Consider the following 16,431-nt stretch of genomic DNA (forward strand, 5'->3'; position numbering starts at 1 on the left):
AAAATGCCTAAATAAACTAGAATATAGCCATATGATGGACTATGCAGTCATTAAAATAATATATTCAAAAAACATTTATTAAAAATGTAGTAAAATATGGGGCGCCTGGGTGGCACAGCGGTTAAGCGTCTGCCTTCGGCTCAGGGCGTGATCCCGGCGTTACGGGATCGAGCCCCACGTCAGGCTCCTCCGCTAGGAGCCTGCTTCTTCCTCTCCCACTCCCCCTGCTTGTGTTCCCTCTCTCGCTGGCTGTCTCTATCTCTGTTGAATAAATAAATAAAATCTTTAAAAAAAATGTAGTAAAATACTTAGGATATAATGTTAAGTAACAAAGGCAGGATTAAAAACTCTATCACGTGTGATCTAATTTCACAAAAAAGTGACAGTGAAAGGAGATACAGCAAAATGGAGAGCAAATTTGGGATTAAGTTTTATTTATACTTTCTGTACTTCCCGTATTTTCTACAATGAACATGTATTATTTTAATGAATAAAAAAGCACAAAGAATAAAATACACCATTTAAAAAAAATGAGCTATGTACTGGTCAAAATTAAGACTGTAAGAATGGTACATCTCCTGGTTAAATGGCTACAATATATCTTTTCAGCAAAGGAAAAGAAGATGTAGAGAAGACACGTCCAAGTGGTTAGGGTAATATCTGGATCAAGAATTACAGATACGGCCTCACTTTAAGCAAATGTGCCATATTCAAACACTGGAAACTGTAGATTTATACAAATATATTTTTACTGTATTTTTTAAAGATTTTATGTATTCACTTTAGAGAGAGAGAGAGAGTGAGCGGAGAGAGGGGCAGAGGGAGAGGAAGAGAGAGAATCTCAAGCAGACTCCATGCTGAGTGTGGAGCCCAACAGAGGGCTTGACCTCACGACCCTGAGATCATGACCTGAACTGAAATCAAGAGTTGGACGCTTAACTGACTGAGCCACCCACGTTCCCCTACTGTATTTTAAATCGTATTTTTCCTGATAATATAATTAATACATGCTCATCATAGAAAACTTGAAAAAAAGAAAAAAGAAAAATGAAGGAAACAAAATCACACATAATTCCACAACCTATAGATAATAAATCACAAGCATAAGCATTCTGGTGTATTTCCTTGTGTATATCTTTACATATACTTAAATTTTTTTCAAATGTGTAACTGAGATCACACTATAAATGTAGCCTAGATCCTATTTTATTTCATTTAGCTTTCTGATTTGAGCTTTTCCCATAAGTCTGTTGCATGAAGGTCCCACAATTTATTTGACCACTTATCCACAGGCAGACAATTAGGTTTATCCAATTTTTCATCAATATAATAATCCTGAGGTAAATATTTCCATACCTAAATCTTTTACCACATCCCTGATTATTTTCTTAGGATAGATCCCTAGAAAGGGAATCACTCACATCAAAGGGTATACATGTTTTAGGGGCACCTGGGTGGCTCAGTCGTTAAGCGTCTGCCTTCGGCTCAGGGCGTGATCCCGGCATTCTGGGATCGAGCCCCACATCAGGCTTCTCCGCTGGGAGCCTGCTTCTTCCTCTCCCACTCCCCCTGCTTGTGTTCCCTCTCTCACTGGCTGTCTCTCTCTCTGTCAAATAAATAAATAAAATCTTTTTTTTAAAAAGGGTATACATGTTTTAAAGCTTTTATGAATCTCACTAGGTTCTCTTCCAAAAAGTTTGTTGCAATTTACACTCCTGTCAGGGTAGGTCTAAGCATTATCAGGTTTTATTTGCTAATGTTCTAGATTTTAAAAGATCCTGTTTTAATTTTTATTTTTTTGATTTTTAGTAGGGATGACCCTTTTTCATGTTAACTAGTTAATGACATTTCCTGTTTTATGAACTGTCCATATTTCTACTGGAATGTTAGTGCTTCTTTTTAAAAATCAATATTAATAAGGAGAGGGAATTCTTTATGAAAACCTTCGCATAAGACCTTCTTGAAATATCAAGTTTCCTAGCTAATTTAAAACAAGTTTCAATATATGAAAGTCCTATCTACATACAGATTTTTACCATATAAAGTAAGCTTTATCTTCCCAACATTTGCCTAAAGAATTGGCTAATAAGAAGAAAGCAGTGTACTCACTCAGGCATGTTCCATGGCATATACAAAGAGTGCTAGAAGTATGCTTGGGGCGCCCGGGTGGCTCAGTCAGTTAAGTGTCTGACTCTTGGTTTTGGCTCAGGTCATGATCTCAGGGTCCTGGGATCAAGCCCCAAGCCCTGTGTTGGGCTCTGCGCTCAGTGCAGAGTCTGTTTACCCCTCTCCCTCCCCTCTGCCCCTCCCCTCATCCCCCTGCCCTGCAGGCATGTGCACATACTCTCTCTCTCTCAAATAAAAAAATAAAATCTTTAAAAAAAAGAAGTAGGACTCTGAGAAACAAACTGAGGGCTTCAGATGGGAGGGGGTGTGGGAATGGGATAGACTGGTGATGGGTAGTAAGGAGGGCACGTATTGCATGGTGCACTGGGTGTTATACGCAACTAATGAATCATCGAACTTTACATCAGAAACCAGGGATGTACTGTATGGTGACTAACATAATATAATAAAAAATCATTAAAAAAAAAAAAAGAAACCAGGGATGTACTGTATGGTGACTAACATAATATAATAAAAAACATTTTAAAAAAAGAAGTATGCTTATTGGTAAGGAAAGTAGTGGCACATATATGCCTATCAACAGACATATTTACTGCCTGTTGCTGAGTTTTCCCAGGGATCAGCACACACTAGGCAGTGATTACAACTAAGCCACATATATGCAGATAGAAGCACAGACTCATGTATTATGCATACCCGCCACCCTTGCAGCCTCGGCAGAGAAAGATGAAATGACAGTTTTGGAATCAGACCTGCTCCAGTTTCATCTCATGTTAATTATATGAACCTGCACAAAGGTGCTTCACCTAGCTCCTCATCTGCAAAAAGGGGATAATACCCAAAGCATGGGGTTCTTATGAGTCTTAAATGAGAGAAAGGGAAAGCACTTAGCACAGTGCCTGGGATATAGTAGGAACTCAATAAATGCTAGCAACTTTCTTCTTGGGTGAACTCAATAAATGCTAGCAACTTTCTTCTTGGGAACACTACTTCTTACAGATCCCTTCCTTCCCCGATGCTGCCCTCCAGTGGACTAGAGTTCTCCTCCCCCTACCAAAGGTGGGTTCCACTTGAAACAAATCCAGATTTGAAAATAGGTAAAGTTTACTTCCCCATTTACCAAAAAGGTTTTTTTTTAAATAAATTTTAGACTAAAGGATATTTAAATTATGATTTGATCTACAGAAGTACAGTTGATCTACAGTTGTTCAGAAGCTTGTTTCCTATCTAAAGTTTCCTAACTAAATCTAGCTTATTTCCTATGTAAATCTATCTTCCCACCCCTACTGATTTTTCCCTAGAAAAATAACCCTGACCCTCTCCTTCAGCTCAGCCTTTCCCCCAGACAAAGCCCCTTTGGTTTTACTCACCCACACAGTTGTCACAGATGCTGCAATGGGAGGCCCGGGGAGGCCGGAAGATCTTGCATGTATAACAGTATTTCAGCTTCACAATCTGGTTGTTGATCTGGAAATTCTTGATACGAGGAGGTGGTCGCTGGCCCTGGGGCACTGCACCATTGGTAGCTTCTGTAGATCGGTAAAGACAGTTAATATCACTGCCAGCCATTATTTGAGCCCCAAAGTCTCACCACTTCTCCAAAAGCAGTGGGAGCAATCACCAGTTCCCTAGGCCTACTGTCTTCTCCAGACTAGCATTGCCTGAGGACACTCTAACATCACAGAGTGTCCCGCCAAATTCCACTGAATGCCATGTGATCCTTTTGTGCACATGTGAAAAAGAGGTTTCTTCACGTTTTTTGGCAGATTACAAAGAAAATCATTCATAAAGTAAGTAAAAATGGCTAAAAATTATGAAATGAAAACATTCAAATTCACTAACAAAGACATAAAAATCAACACAAAGATACTGTTACCTACTACTATATTAACAAATATTAAAAAGAATAAAAATACCCAGTGTTGGCAAGGATGGGGAGAAGGTATTTTTATACATTATCAGTAAGCAATAAAGCAGTGGCTCCCAAAATGTTAAAGGCATATATTTTTTGACTCAGCAATTCTATTTCTAGGAATTTAACAAAATTACAAAGACATACACAAAAGATGTTGATGCAAGGATATTTGTCACAGAGTCCCTTTTAATAGTGAAAACCTGAAAATAACCTCTGTCACAATAGGGGGTTGGTCAAGTAAATTATGATGCATGCATAGGATGGAATATTATGCAACTATTTGAAATGATGTAGACAAGTGAATGAAGACACAGGACAATATTGACAATATACTGCAAAATGAAAATGTACATTAGAAAGCAACATGCATAAAAGGATATCAGCTTACAAAAATAAAATATTTGCATGAAAAAGACTGGTAATACTTAGAAAAATAATCATTTAAAAATAAGAGTAATGCATGCTTATTATAAAAAGTTTGGGGGCGCCTGGGTGGCTCAGTCATTAAGCGTCTGCCTTTGGCTCAGGGCGTGATCCCGGTGTTCTGGGATCGAGCCCCACATCGGGCTCTTCTGCTGGGAGCCTGCTTCTTCCTCTCCTACTACCCCTGCTTGTGTTCCCTCTCTCACTGGCTGTCTCTCTCTCTCTCAAATGAATAAATAAAATCTTAAAAAAAAAAGTTGGGAAAAAACAGAAGATATATATAAGAAAAAGTAAAAATCATTGACAGTCTCTCAACTTAGGGATATCCATGCATGTTGGTGTATTTCCTTAACAGGTAAATAAACATGCGTGATTTTTAAAAATTTGAGATCACATTATAAATATAATCTTGTACCTGGTATTTTTCACTTAACATTATATGGTGCACATTTTTCCATGGTTGTTAATTTCTCTTCCAAAAATAATATTATTGGCAATATAATATTCCATCATATGCACATACTGTAATTTAACATTCCATATTGTAGGGCATTTAAGAGGCCTCTGGGTTTTTACTATTCAAATGATGTTGCATGAAAGAACTTAAAATATTACAGACAAAGCTTAAATCCCCTCTGATCACCACCCCAATCCACCTCCCCTCCTCAAGAATATATACATGTGTTGGGGCACCTGGGTGGCTCAGTAGGTTGAGCGTCCAACTCTTGGTGTCAACTCAGGTCATGATCTCAGGGTAGTGAGACTGAGCCCTGAGCTGGGCTCCAGGCTCACCTGGGAGTCTGCTTGAGATTCTTTCCCTCTCCCTCTGCTCCACCCCACCCCCACTCTCTGTCCCTGTTTCTCTCAAATAAATAAAATCTTAAAAAAAAAAAAAAGACTAGGGGCGCCTGGGTGGCTCAGTTGTTAGGCGTCTGCCTTCGGCTCAGGGCATGATCCCAGGGTCCTGGGATCAAGCCCCGCATCGGGCTCCCTCCTCTGCTGGGAGTCTGCTTCTTCCTCTCCCACTCCCCTTGCTTGTGTTCCCTCTCTCACTGGCTGTCTCTCTCTGTCAAATAAATAAATAAAAGCTTTAAAAATAACAATAAATAAATAATAAATAAATTTTAAAGATTTTAAAAAGACTATATAAATGCTTTAAAATTAATTTCTAAAACAGAAAGAAAAAAGAAAAGCATGTTTCTGAGCAGTAATATATGAAGTTGCTGGCATTAAAATAACTAGGCCCATGTTAAAAAGAAAAAAATGACATGCTGAAAATCCTTCTACAGTAATTTGTATAACTCTGATTATTTCCTTTAACTAAACTCTAAGCAAAGTGGAATTACTGGGTCAAAGAGTATGAATCCTTAAAGCTCATATTGCTTATTGCCAAAATGCTTCCCAGACAGATTGCATCAATTTGCACGCCCATCCATCTGCAGCATATGAGAATGCCTGTCTCGTTGTACCCTAGATGTGCAGGATAATTCTAAAAACAGAATAATTTTTCAATTCACTTTGATTTTAAAAATATCTGCCATATGGAACTTTTTTTCCTTTTTTTGCAGAGTGGGGCGGATGCTGTGAAATCAAACAATAACAGTGTGCCACAAGTCTTAAAAGGATAGGGATAGCTATTCATTAGAGAATGATAGAAGTATCAGCATGCCACCTTAATATTCCTTTGCATGGGCTTTACATGAGGGCACCTGTGAGACAGAGTTCATGGTTCATCCTCCCCATGGGGCAGGGGGGAGTCATCTTCTGCCTGTCCTCCAGCACCCCCCACACACACAGCATACCCAGCACAGGGATGAATGTAAGTTGACAAAAACTTGATAACATAAACGTACAAATGAACACAAGAATGCATTCTTCTATGGAGAGAAACATGCTAAAAGGAGAGGTCACAATGTGACAGCTCAAGCCTGGGCTTCAGGCCCAGTGATCTGGCAAAACAGAACTAACCATGCTAACACCTGCTGCGAGATGTAAGAGACAAGTCAAGGCACTGTGTTGACCTTCATTTTCTCCATATGTGAATGGAAAGAGGATGATAAAAGAATAATCCAGATGGAGAAAATATGGCACACACAACTCTACCTCCTATTTTGTTCCTAACTACACCTGCTTTAGCAGGTCTCCCCTGAACTCCAGCTGCACCAACACACCCAGCCTCTGCTTTCTCCCCACTATTCCCACTCTCACCCCATCCCTAAGTAGTTCAAGCTCAGATGTGCACAAACCTATGTCCCCTTAGCTCAACTAAAACAGGCTGAAATTCTTCAAAAAGAAGTTTCACTGAGAAGCTAGAGGGAAATGCAGCTAAAATAAACAAAAGAAATACAAAAGCTTGGAAGCTTTGAAACCACTCTAAAGGAGTATCAAATCAACACATTGTATACTTTAAACTTATACAATGTTGTGTCAATTGTATCTTGATAAAACTGGAGGAAAAAACATCAAATGGAAATGGGGGAAAATATTTCATTGATGATAGCATGCATATAAACATTAGGAATAAACTCAATATGAGAAATATAGAAATCAGATTTTAAAACTATAAAAATTTTATTCAAGGGCATAAAATTCAATCTGAAAATAAAGACACAGCATTTTCTTGGATAGGTAGATAATATTATACAAATGTAAATTCTCTCAAAAAATATAAATATAATACCTATTATAACTTTAATGTTTGCATGTTTTTAATTAAATAAAATAATATTATATTTAAAAAGCAAACAAACACCCTAACAATCTAAAGGCTAACCATAGGTTGGTGGTCCATGGGCATAGCTTTTAGTCTTATAAATTCTGGGTCTCTTTCTTCTAATTTATCTGGCTTGGATGCTGACTCAAGCTACTTGGGTACTAGACTTGCAAACAATTTAGGCAGGCACTGCTGTGGGGTCTGGGGGGCTCCCAGTCCCTGCTAGTACTGGAATCATGATCTTCTTTCCCAGTGTGAGCTCCTAGGATATTCCTTCCTCTAGCCCTGGGATCTTCTACTTCCATTTGTGGAGTCACCCTGGCTCCTGGCTAGTGTAGCAGTTTATCTCTGTCCCAAAGAGACCTACCCTGAGCTGAAAACTGCACTGTAATGAGCTTGTAACTGATTCCTTTACCTTCCTTTACCTTCCTAGAATTCTCAACAGTTCCTGGCACCATGGCTATCTCCTCTCACCTTGTGTATTGCCTTAAAGCAGGAATTCTTGGTGGGGCCCATGAATGTGCTTCAAAAGATCTATGAGTCCCTGAAATTCATCCCAAATTATGTGTATATATACATGTAAGACTTACAAACATGTAAGACTATTTTTCTGAAAAGAAGGCTTATAGCTTTCATCAAAAAAAAATCAAATGAGTTCATGACACCCCAAAAGTAAAAAAAATCCTATCCTCTTGGGAACAGTGCAGCAAGACCTTGGTAACAAACCCCTCCTGAAACGCAACCCAACACAAGGAAGAATGAAGCATATGGCTTTCAAATCTTGCTAAACCTGCCTTACCAAAATCATAGGGTGGCCATGATCTCAGATTCAGGATCTTACAGGGAAAAGGCTAGAAATGATTCTTAATCTGCAACCACTATGATTCCATTCCCTTAGTGATTAAAGTCAACCACTGTACAGCATCTTGACAGCTGGTTAGAACACTCACCTATCTCCATTTCTATGAAAGCTGCTTCATCTGGTAGGGCCCGAGGGATCACTCCAGGGTCACTGAAGCTGGTCCTCAACAGTGTAGCCATGGAGAAAAGGAAGAGCATGGCAGCAAACACAGGGATGGCAGGAGACAGCTGGACAGCCAGGTAGCGACATCTGAAGAAAGCAGGTGATTGAACATTTAGTTATACCTACCCTATATTGACTCAAACTGTCACCAGCATGTCGCTCTGGTCTCCTCAATAAAATTAGCAGTACCTTGAGGGAAGGGACCATGTTTTTTTCTTCTCTTGAACTACCCATAATTCCTAATATATGGTTCTGCCCATAGAAGGAGCTCAACACTTATATGACTGATGCGACCTATAACCTACAGAATATAGCCTCAAGGGACCTCCCCTATCACTAAGTCCAGTCCCTCCTGTCAGCCTGCTGAGAACCACATTTCCTCTGTGCCTTGGGAAAGGCTCACACCTACTAAGGTCAGGGAAGCCTGGACTTGTAAGTACCACAGGTTGCTCTCATTCTGGGAATGTCTAGAGCTTTTCATAACCAGTCATCTGGCATTAGGCCTGAGCTCAAGGAGGAGGAAGAAAAGATGAGAACCCTTCCTGAAGCAGGGTCCCAGCGTCAGACAAGGGGTACGTCTGACATGCTTCAAGGCCAATGAAAAGCTTCAGGGCTGCCGACTGACTTTGCAACATCCATCCTCTTCTCTCCTCAATTAGCTCTGCTAGTAGGTACTTAGTGACCTTAGGCAAAGAATAAGAAAATTGTATCTCCTTAGCACCCCTTCCCAACATCATGTTTGTTCCCCCTCTTTCTTCATAATTCACCTGGAAGGCCACCCTTCTTCCTCTTTGGTTATCCCAACTCTACTCATTTTTCAGGTCCCAGAGACATCAATGCCATCATTGTCATTATCACAATTTACTGAACACTCAGCATATGCCAGGCTCTGCACTAAGTCCTTTATATGCATTCTCTCATTCAATTCTCACAGTAAATCTGTGAGGTAGAGTCTATTATACCCATTTGATAGCTGAAGAATCTGGGATTTAGAGAAGTCTTGCCTCTTTTGAGTCTTGCCTATCCTAAGCTGCATTAATCTCTCCTTTCTCTTCTGCTGTCGTCCTCACTGCCAGAGCCTTGTATTGTTTCCTAGTTGTTTTTCACTATGTTGACTTCATCTTCCCCAGCTGGACTTCATAAGACCAAGAATCTTGTCTTTTTGGAGAGGGGATCTTTGGGTTTGAATTCTGGCTCTACTAGCTCCTACTTGGGTGACTTAATTAACTTCAGTCTCCTTAGCTGTGAAATGAGGATAATTATAGTACTACATAGGGTCATTGTGTGGATCAAATGCATGAATATAAAATAAAGTGCTTAGAACTGCACCTGACACATAGTAAACATTAAGTAAACGTCAGCTCTTAACATTACCATCATGGTTCTATATCTCCCAGAACTTAATACAAGTATGGGGACAAAGAAGCTATTAACAAATACTTGTTGCATTTAACTGAATTTCAAACCAAATAAACAGGAATATGTGATGAGAGTTATCACTGACCTATTTTTATTCTCTTCCTCCCGAGGCACATTTTTTCCTTCAATACAGAGATCTTCTCTTGGAGGCACACTATAAGTGGATGAGTAAGGACCAGAGGGAGAGCGGAGAAAGTAAGCTAAGGAAAAAGGCTTACCTCATCGGCACGGGGATTAGGCAAGCTGCTGTCCACTCAGAGCAAACATTTAACCCCAGGTTGTACATTCACTGTAGTTTTGGAACAATCCGCATGAGATCCTCCCCCTGCCTCCCTGACACACACACACACACACACACACACACACACACACACACACGACTGCAGGGGGGAGGTGCGAACCAACTATAATATTAGGCTGAGCAGTTTGTCAGCAGAAGGTGAACATATGTAGTGAACTTGCAAAATGATTTTGTGGCATTTTGTTTCCTTGCCTGCTTGTTTGTTTTTAACAAAATCCTCGGTCATAGCCTGATTTTGTATGATTTACTTCCTTCCCCTAAAAGCTAAGGGTAGAGATAAAATTTGAAGAACTGAAGGATCTGAGTACATACAGGGTAATTAAGGTCCTTGCAGATCACTAGCTTGTGGATTACCTTCTTTTCCATTGTTCTACCTTCAGTAGTACAGATAATCAAGAAGTGAATTCGGAAACAAAAGTCACCTCCACCTATCAGGGACCCAAAGGACACAGGAGAAACCTAAGACTCTGTTTCACGAGCAAGCCAAGTAAAATTACCACGCTAACAGAAAACAGCCATCTTTCTAGTTACTGCCCATTTCTAAGATCACTCTTGAAAACAAACAAGTAATTTCTCTAGGACTCAAAATACTCTGGGTGTACAGTCTCCAATAAATAGAAAAATCAGGGCTATCTGATTGGCCACCAAAGGGATTTTAAATCATTTTATTATAGAAAAAAGATATAGAGAAAATAGATCTCTCTCTCTCTCTCTTTCTCTCGCTCTCTCTCACACACACACACAATCAATGTTGCCCCCATGCACGAAGGACCCGAAGAGATTAACTAAATCCCATTCCAACACCTGCTTGCTAACCAGACAAAGGACAACTTAGATTTGAATTGCGCTATGCCATCAAGGATAAAGGTCTCTGTAATCTCCACACGGACTATCTTCTGCACCTGCTAAAACAATCCACTCTGTATGTCAACAAGTACACAATAGCCGATTGTATTGTTCTCCAGAGATGAGGCTATTGGCAGCCAGTTGTCACTAGCAAGTGGGTGTGGCTGGGAAGGCAGATGTGGGACCAGCAGGCCTTTCCACTCCAAGTAAGAGGAAACTTAGAGAGCCAGTAGCTAAGACTGCTGTTAACTACAGCCTATCGTGTCTGTCTTTAATAGTTATGATCCAAAATACCCCCTTAGGGGGTGCCTGGGTGGCTCAGTTGGTTAATCTGCCTTCGGCTCAGGTCATGATTCCAGGGTTCTGGGACTGAGCCCCATGTCCAGCTCCTTGCTCAGTGGCGGGGAGCCTGCTTCACCCTCTCCCCACTGCTCCTGCTCTCGCTCGCTATCCCTCAAATAACTTAATAAAATCTTTTTTAAAAATACCCCTTGGGTTAATCCCATAATTGCAGTAAGCTAGAGATCTGTCTCTGACAGGAATAGGGTATGTGAAAATTTAGTGGCAATTCCCAATATCAACCTGAAAAGTCAGGAGTATCCTAAATCCCTAATTCATCTTACTGGAAGACTGGATCTGTCATCCATGAATAAAAGCTAAGTGTTTTTGAAATCTCCTAGGATTTTCCATTTATATCACTTCTTGGAATAATGATATCCATACACTTCTTGAAACAGAACCCTCTTTTGTCTCCACAGCACCAAGAGGCTTTCCCCCTTCCAAAGGGTTTAGAAGTTGCTTTTCTCCATTGTGAATTTTATAAATGCAACCATGTCCCCACTAAGTCTTCCTTCATGCCACCTGAAGAGATATCATTACTTTAAGCCACCTTCTACCAACCTGTTGATTGGCCTCAGGCTTCCATAGCTGGGCTACATGACTGGACTTCCATATGTCCCATGGGCCACATGGTGGTACTGTCTAGCAGTAACCAGCAGTGCCAGGCTGGGCTGGTGTGTCATGTCCCATCCCCCATCCCTAGCATGCTAGTTCATTGGAGGGACAATGATAATGACACAGACTTCAACTGACATGAAAAAATTCAAAAGAGATTCATGAGTGGCGTTGGTAAGAAACCAGAGAGATTCCATAGCAGGCTCTGCCTCACAGACTGGGAGCACGAATTGGTGTTCTATACAGTACTCTACCTCTAAGTCTCCCTAATAGCTCAGTGCAATCAATCAGCCAACAAGTGTTTATGGGTCTAACAAATAAAGAACAAGAGAAAACGGGAGTTAATTTTGTTGGGAAAAATATAAGCAACATATGAAACAGCTGAAGAATAAGATAAGACCAATAATCAAGTGTTAGGATGGTGATTCAGACTCTAAGGACTATAAGTGGTCAGAGAAGAGCTTTCTTGGGAAGCTGGCGACTGCTTAAAACCGCTCCCATAGCAGCTGTTAAGGGTGGCTTTAAGGAAGAGCTGTGCTTGGAACAGCAGAAAGGGCCCAAGGTTAGACTCCCAAGATGGCCCTTGTCCCACATAATAGTAATAAGCCTTTGCTATAAGTCCTCACTGATATGGACAGTTGTCTGTTCTCTTACACACTACCTACTTCTAAAGCATAGTAAGCATGTAGAATCACCTATAAGACTGGCTCAAGGGTCTTCTGATGACACTCAAGAGTCTGCTGATAGGGAAAAAGTTTCCTTGGACACTAAAAACATAATTTAAAATCAGCCTCCAGACTGACTGCTATGTGAAGGTCAGAAGAAGACGCATAAGCCTGTTTTGCTCCAGTAGCAATGGGGAAAATTAACCAAACAGGGACATTTTCAATTCAGAGGCAATGAGCCATCTTCTTACTGAAGAGGGCCAAAATCTCTAGCCAGGTAAACCTGCTAAGTAGTTACTAAATCACAGTGATAACAGCAAATTTCACATTTCGATTATAACAAAAATAACAAATTTCAAATATAACAAGTAACAAATTTCAATTATAATATACTCCTGCTCAAAAACTTAGAACAATTCCCTGCTGCTTTTTATATTAATCCCCAAACCCCACAGCCAGTATTCCAAGGCGCTACAGTAACTGGCCTTATCTAATCATCAACCTAAGATTCTTGCCTTCTCATTGCTCCATTCCAGAAATATCCCCCTAATTACCCTGAATTCACTAGCTTCTTGCTATTGCAAAAGGCATAAGGTGCCTCCTTTGTTCTTAAACACAATACCAGCTCCGGTGTCTCTGAGAAAGAAGATTTAGGAGGTCTCTTCTTTCCCTCAATAAACATCTCAACGGATGTCAGCATGCTGGGGGATATCCCTGTTCTCTGTGCTCGCTTTTCCCAAAATAGAAAATCACTATACTCAATTAAGACTCATTCTCAAAAGATGGGAGGGGCGCCTGGTGGTGCAGTCGGTTAAGTGTCCAACTCTTGGTTTCAGCTCAGATCATGATCTTAGGGTCCTGGGATGGAGCCCCACATCGGTCTCTGCACTCAGCATGGAGTCTGCTTGAGATTCTCTCTCCCTCTCCCTCTGCCCCTCCCACTCATTCCCTCTTTCTCTCTCTCTCAAATAAATAAATAAATAAATCTTTAAAAAAAGATGGGAGATGATTTCAGTAGAGATTGACAGTGTGAAAGTCATTACCATAAAAAGTAGTAGAGGCTGAAAATATACGGATAAATTGTGAATGACGGAACTGCAAAGAAAGGAAAGCATACTGTTCAGGAGACATAACCCAACCCTTCTCCAGGGAACATGCTTTATCAGGAAGTTGAACTTAGCTACGTACTTTAACAGACTGACATCAGAGAGGCAACTATGACTTTCTAGAACTGCGATTTGGTTGGCCAAGTCTTAGACAGAATCTTGGACTAGGTAAAGCACAAGACAGAACCTCCACAGAAAAATCTTCCAGAGAATGTTCTCTTGGTTAGAGATCACGATAAAGTCACTTTTTCCTCTTCTTAATCTCATCTAAGTAACTTCAGGAACCTGGACTTTGGAACTATAGACACAAATATTCTGCCATGTCAGTTTGGCTTTGGTCTACATAGCTCTGTGTTTCCTCAACCTGGTAACTTTGTGCTGTCATATTGCCTTTTTTCTTCCATTTCTCTGCAGGGACATGCCCCTCTCATCAGGATCACCCACATGGTAGGGAGCACACATTGCTTAATTTTTCTCCAAGCCATCCTCATTCGAGCAGCAAGGACTATGAGTAGCCACAGAGGTGATGATCCCTCCTAACTCACAAAGCTTCCTTCCTAGGTTCACACTTAAAGATGGGCTTCTCTGTTCCTGTAGGCTACCAGAATGCTATGCCAGAATGCTATTAGTTTTCTACAAAGACACCTTCATTTCCTAGGAGCATGAGCTAGGAGACCCAAATAACCTAGATGCCACTAGGTAACACAATCACTAGCTAGCAAGAACCCAGAATATGCTAGTCTAGCATTTGGCACTATGCACGCTTTAGTAAATCTGAATGTCTTCAGGATTCCATATTAAAAAGGTAACAATGAGATGAAAGGTAGTGTCATATAGAGGCATTGGCTGGCTGACTGATCTTGATAAAGGGACCTATCTTCTGTGGTCCTGGTTTCCTCACCTGCAAAAGGATGGAGATAGTCTCCAATGCCCCTTCCAGTTCTACCATTCTATGATTCTGTGAGTCAAGACTGTTACATTTTAAGTGTATCCAGAATGTTTTAATTCAGTAACATTTATTGACCACCTACTCTAAGTAAGGTCTGGTGGAAGGCACTGTGGGGGCTACACAGACATATAAGATAGTCCCTCACATTGAAAGGGCTCGAAGGGTAATAATCATAGAATTTAGAAATCCAAGAAATGTCATATGATGATGTGTTAAATGAACAGTATGTACAATCAGTCCTACAAATGCAGAAATTCCTGGAAAGGTTTCATGAAGGAAGATTCAAGAAGGGACTTGAAAGTGAGGTAGAATTTGGATAGGCTAGAAGTGGGTCAATTACAAAGCAGCATTACAAAGCTTTTTTCAGGGGCGCCTGGGTGGCTCAGTCATTAAGCATCTGCCTTCAGCTCAGGGCATGATCCCAGGGTCCTGGGATCAAGCCCCGCATCAGGCTCCTCTGCTGGGAGCCTGCCTCTTCCTCTCCCACTCCCCCTGCTTGCGTTCCCTCTCTCACTGGCTGTCTTTCTCTCTGTCAAATAAATAAATAAAATCTTTAGAAAAAAAACACAAAAAAACAAAGCTTTTTTCAGTTCATCCAATTCAATGACTCCTCTGCACATCAAAAGTACCTGCAAGGGTCAGTCCAACAGGGTTTGATAGTGCTTTGATACAATTTCCTCTACATACAGCACAATGAGGCATAAGCACTAATCATGTAAGCAAACTACTTCTACTTCAGGGGTCAAGAGTCACACAGTCATTCTTGTCACAAGAGAAGTCTGGGTACCTTGACCCCACCTGTAATCTGGTCATAAAGTTAAAAGAGACAGCTAGGAAGCCAATTCCAGAAGACAGTGCACTTGGTCCTTTCCCCAAGCTTTATCAGGAAGTTGAATTTGACTAAACACCACAATAGTCTTTGAGTAGCTGGACACCTCACAGTTGTCAATGTCATTCCGCTATAATGTCCCGACATTACTGGCCAAGCTGGTGGCTACATGTTCACATAAGCTGGACGGGGTTTGGGCAGAAGACTGAGAATGGTTCATGTGGTCAAAGCTGAAACTGGCATATCCACTCACATTTCCTAAATATCTCACCCTAAAAATAAATTAGGAAATCCTTTTTTTAAGCACTGCACAATTTTCACTCTGCTTTTAAAGTCAATACATTTACCATAGATACAATTATATTTAAATGTGAAATATATTTAAATACAGCTACCTACCGGTAATCTAGCCTTTCCTTTTCAGTGTGTATATTTGAATCTTCCAGACAAACACAACAGTTATACAGAATTTCAGACTCTCAAGAGTTGCAAGAGGCTTAGTGATAATCTAGCCTGATTTCCCATCCTGGGCAGGAATCCACTTTGTGACAGCAGCCCTGAGAGATGGCCACCCAGTATCTTTGGAAACACTTCTAATACAGAGCTAACTCCTAGATGAACAACCTTCTTTCATTTTATGTATTCAACCTACTGTCTGTCCACTGAAACTTACAGGTCCCTCCTTTGAAAAGTCTAAAGGTGTAAAGGCAAAATCCAAAAATAAAAAGATATCTACTGGCACTACTAATACTGCATGCTTTTCATCAAGGGGTGCCCACATGCCTGACCAGATTTCTCAAGCCATCTGGCTGACCCAGGGCTGTGCCATGGGCAGCTATAATCAACTTGCACTTGTTCCTAAGCACCTGCTGCAGGCAAGACCCTATTACGAAAATGCAGGTCCAGATGTGCGGCAAGATCTAGACTTCCCCAAGGCAAAAATGCAGCAGCCAGAGGATGTGGAATCTACACTCCTAGACAATTTGAGGATGAAAATAGACAGCCCTCTGTCACTGGTGGTTCAGACGCCCTCTCCTGCCTGAAGGCAGGGGACTAGATCAGCTGATTTCCTGAGGTCTCCCTAAATTCTAATGCTAACAAAGGGGCCCATATTTGCCCCCCAAATCCTATCCCCCACCGTGTGATTGGTAGTGAATTAT

The 16,431-nt window shown here is 40.8% G+C and overlaps 1 protein-coding gene across 3 annotated transcripts in view; it reads right to left on the reverse strand.

Moving 5' to 3' along the window:
- Positions 1 to 16,431, reverse strand: part of ZDHHC9 (zinc finger DHHC-type palmitoyltransferase 9) — a 41,218-nt gene that overhangs the window by 20,175 nt on the left and 4,612 nt on the right. For all 3 annotated transcript variants that reach the window (XM_026520566.4, XM_044391629.3, XM_057314362.1), the window contains 2 exons: positions 8,129 to 8,289; positions 3,498 to 3,656 (listed from right to left, as the gene is read on the reverse strand). In XM_026520566.4, the coding sequence (XP_026376351.1) occupies positions 3,498 to 3,656; positions 8,129 to 8,289 (320 nt within the window). The remainder of the gene's footprint in view (positions 1 to 3,497; positions 3,657 to 8,128; positions 8,290 to 16,431) is intronic.

The sequence above is a fragment of the Ursus arctos genome, chromosome X, assembly GCF_023065955.2.
Source record: "Ursus arctos isolate Adak ecotype North America chromosome X, UrsArc2.0, whole genome shotgun sequence".
Lineage (NCBI taxonomy): Eukaryota > Metazoa > Chordata > Mammalia > Carnivora > Ursidae > Ursus > Ursus arctos.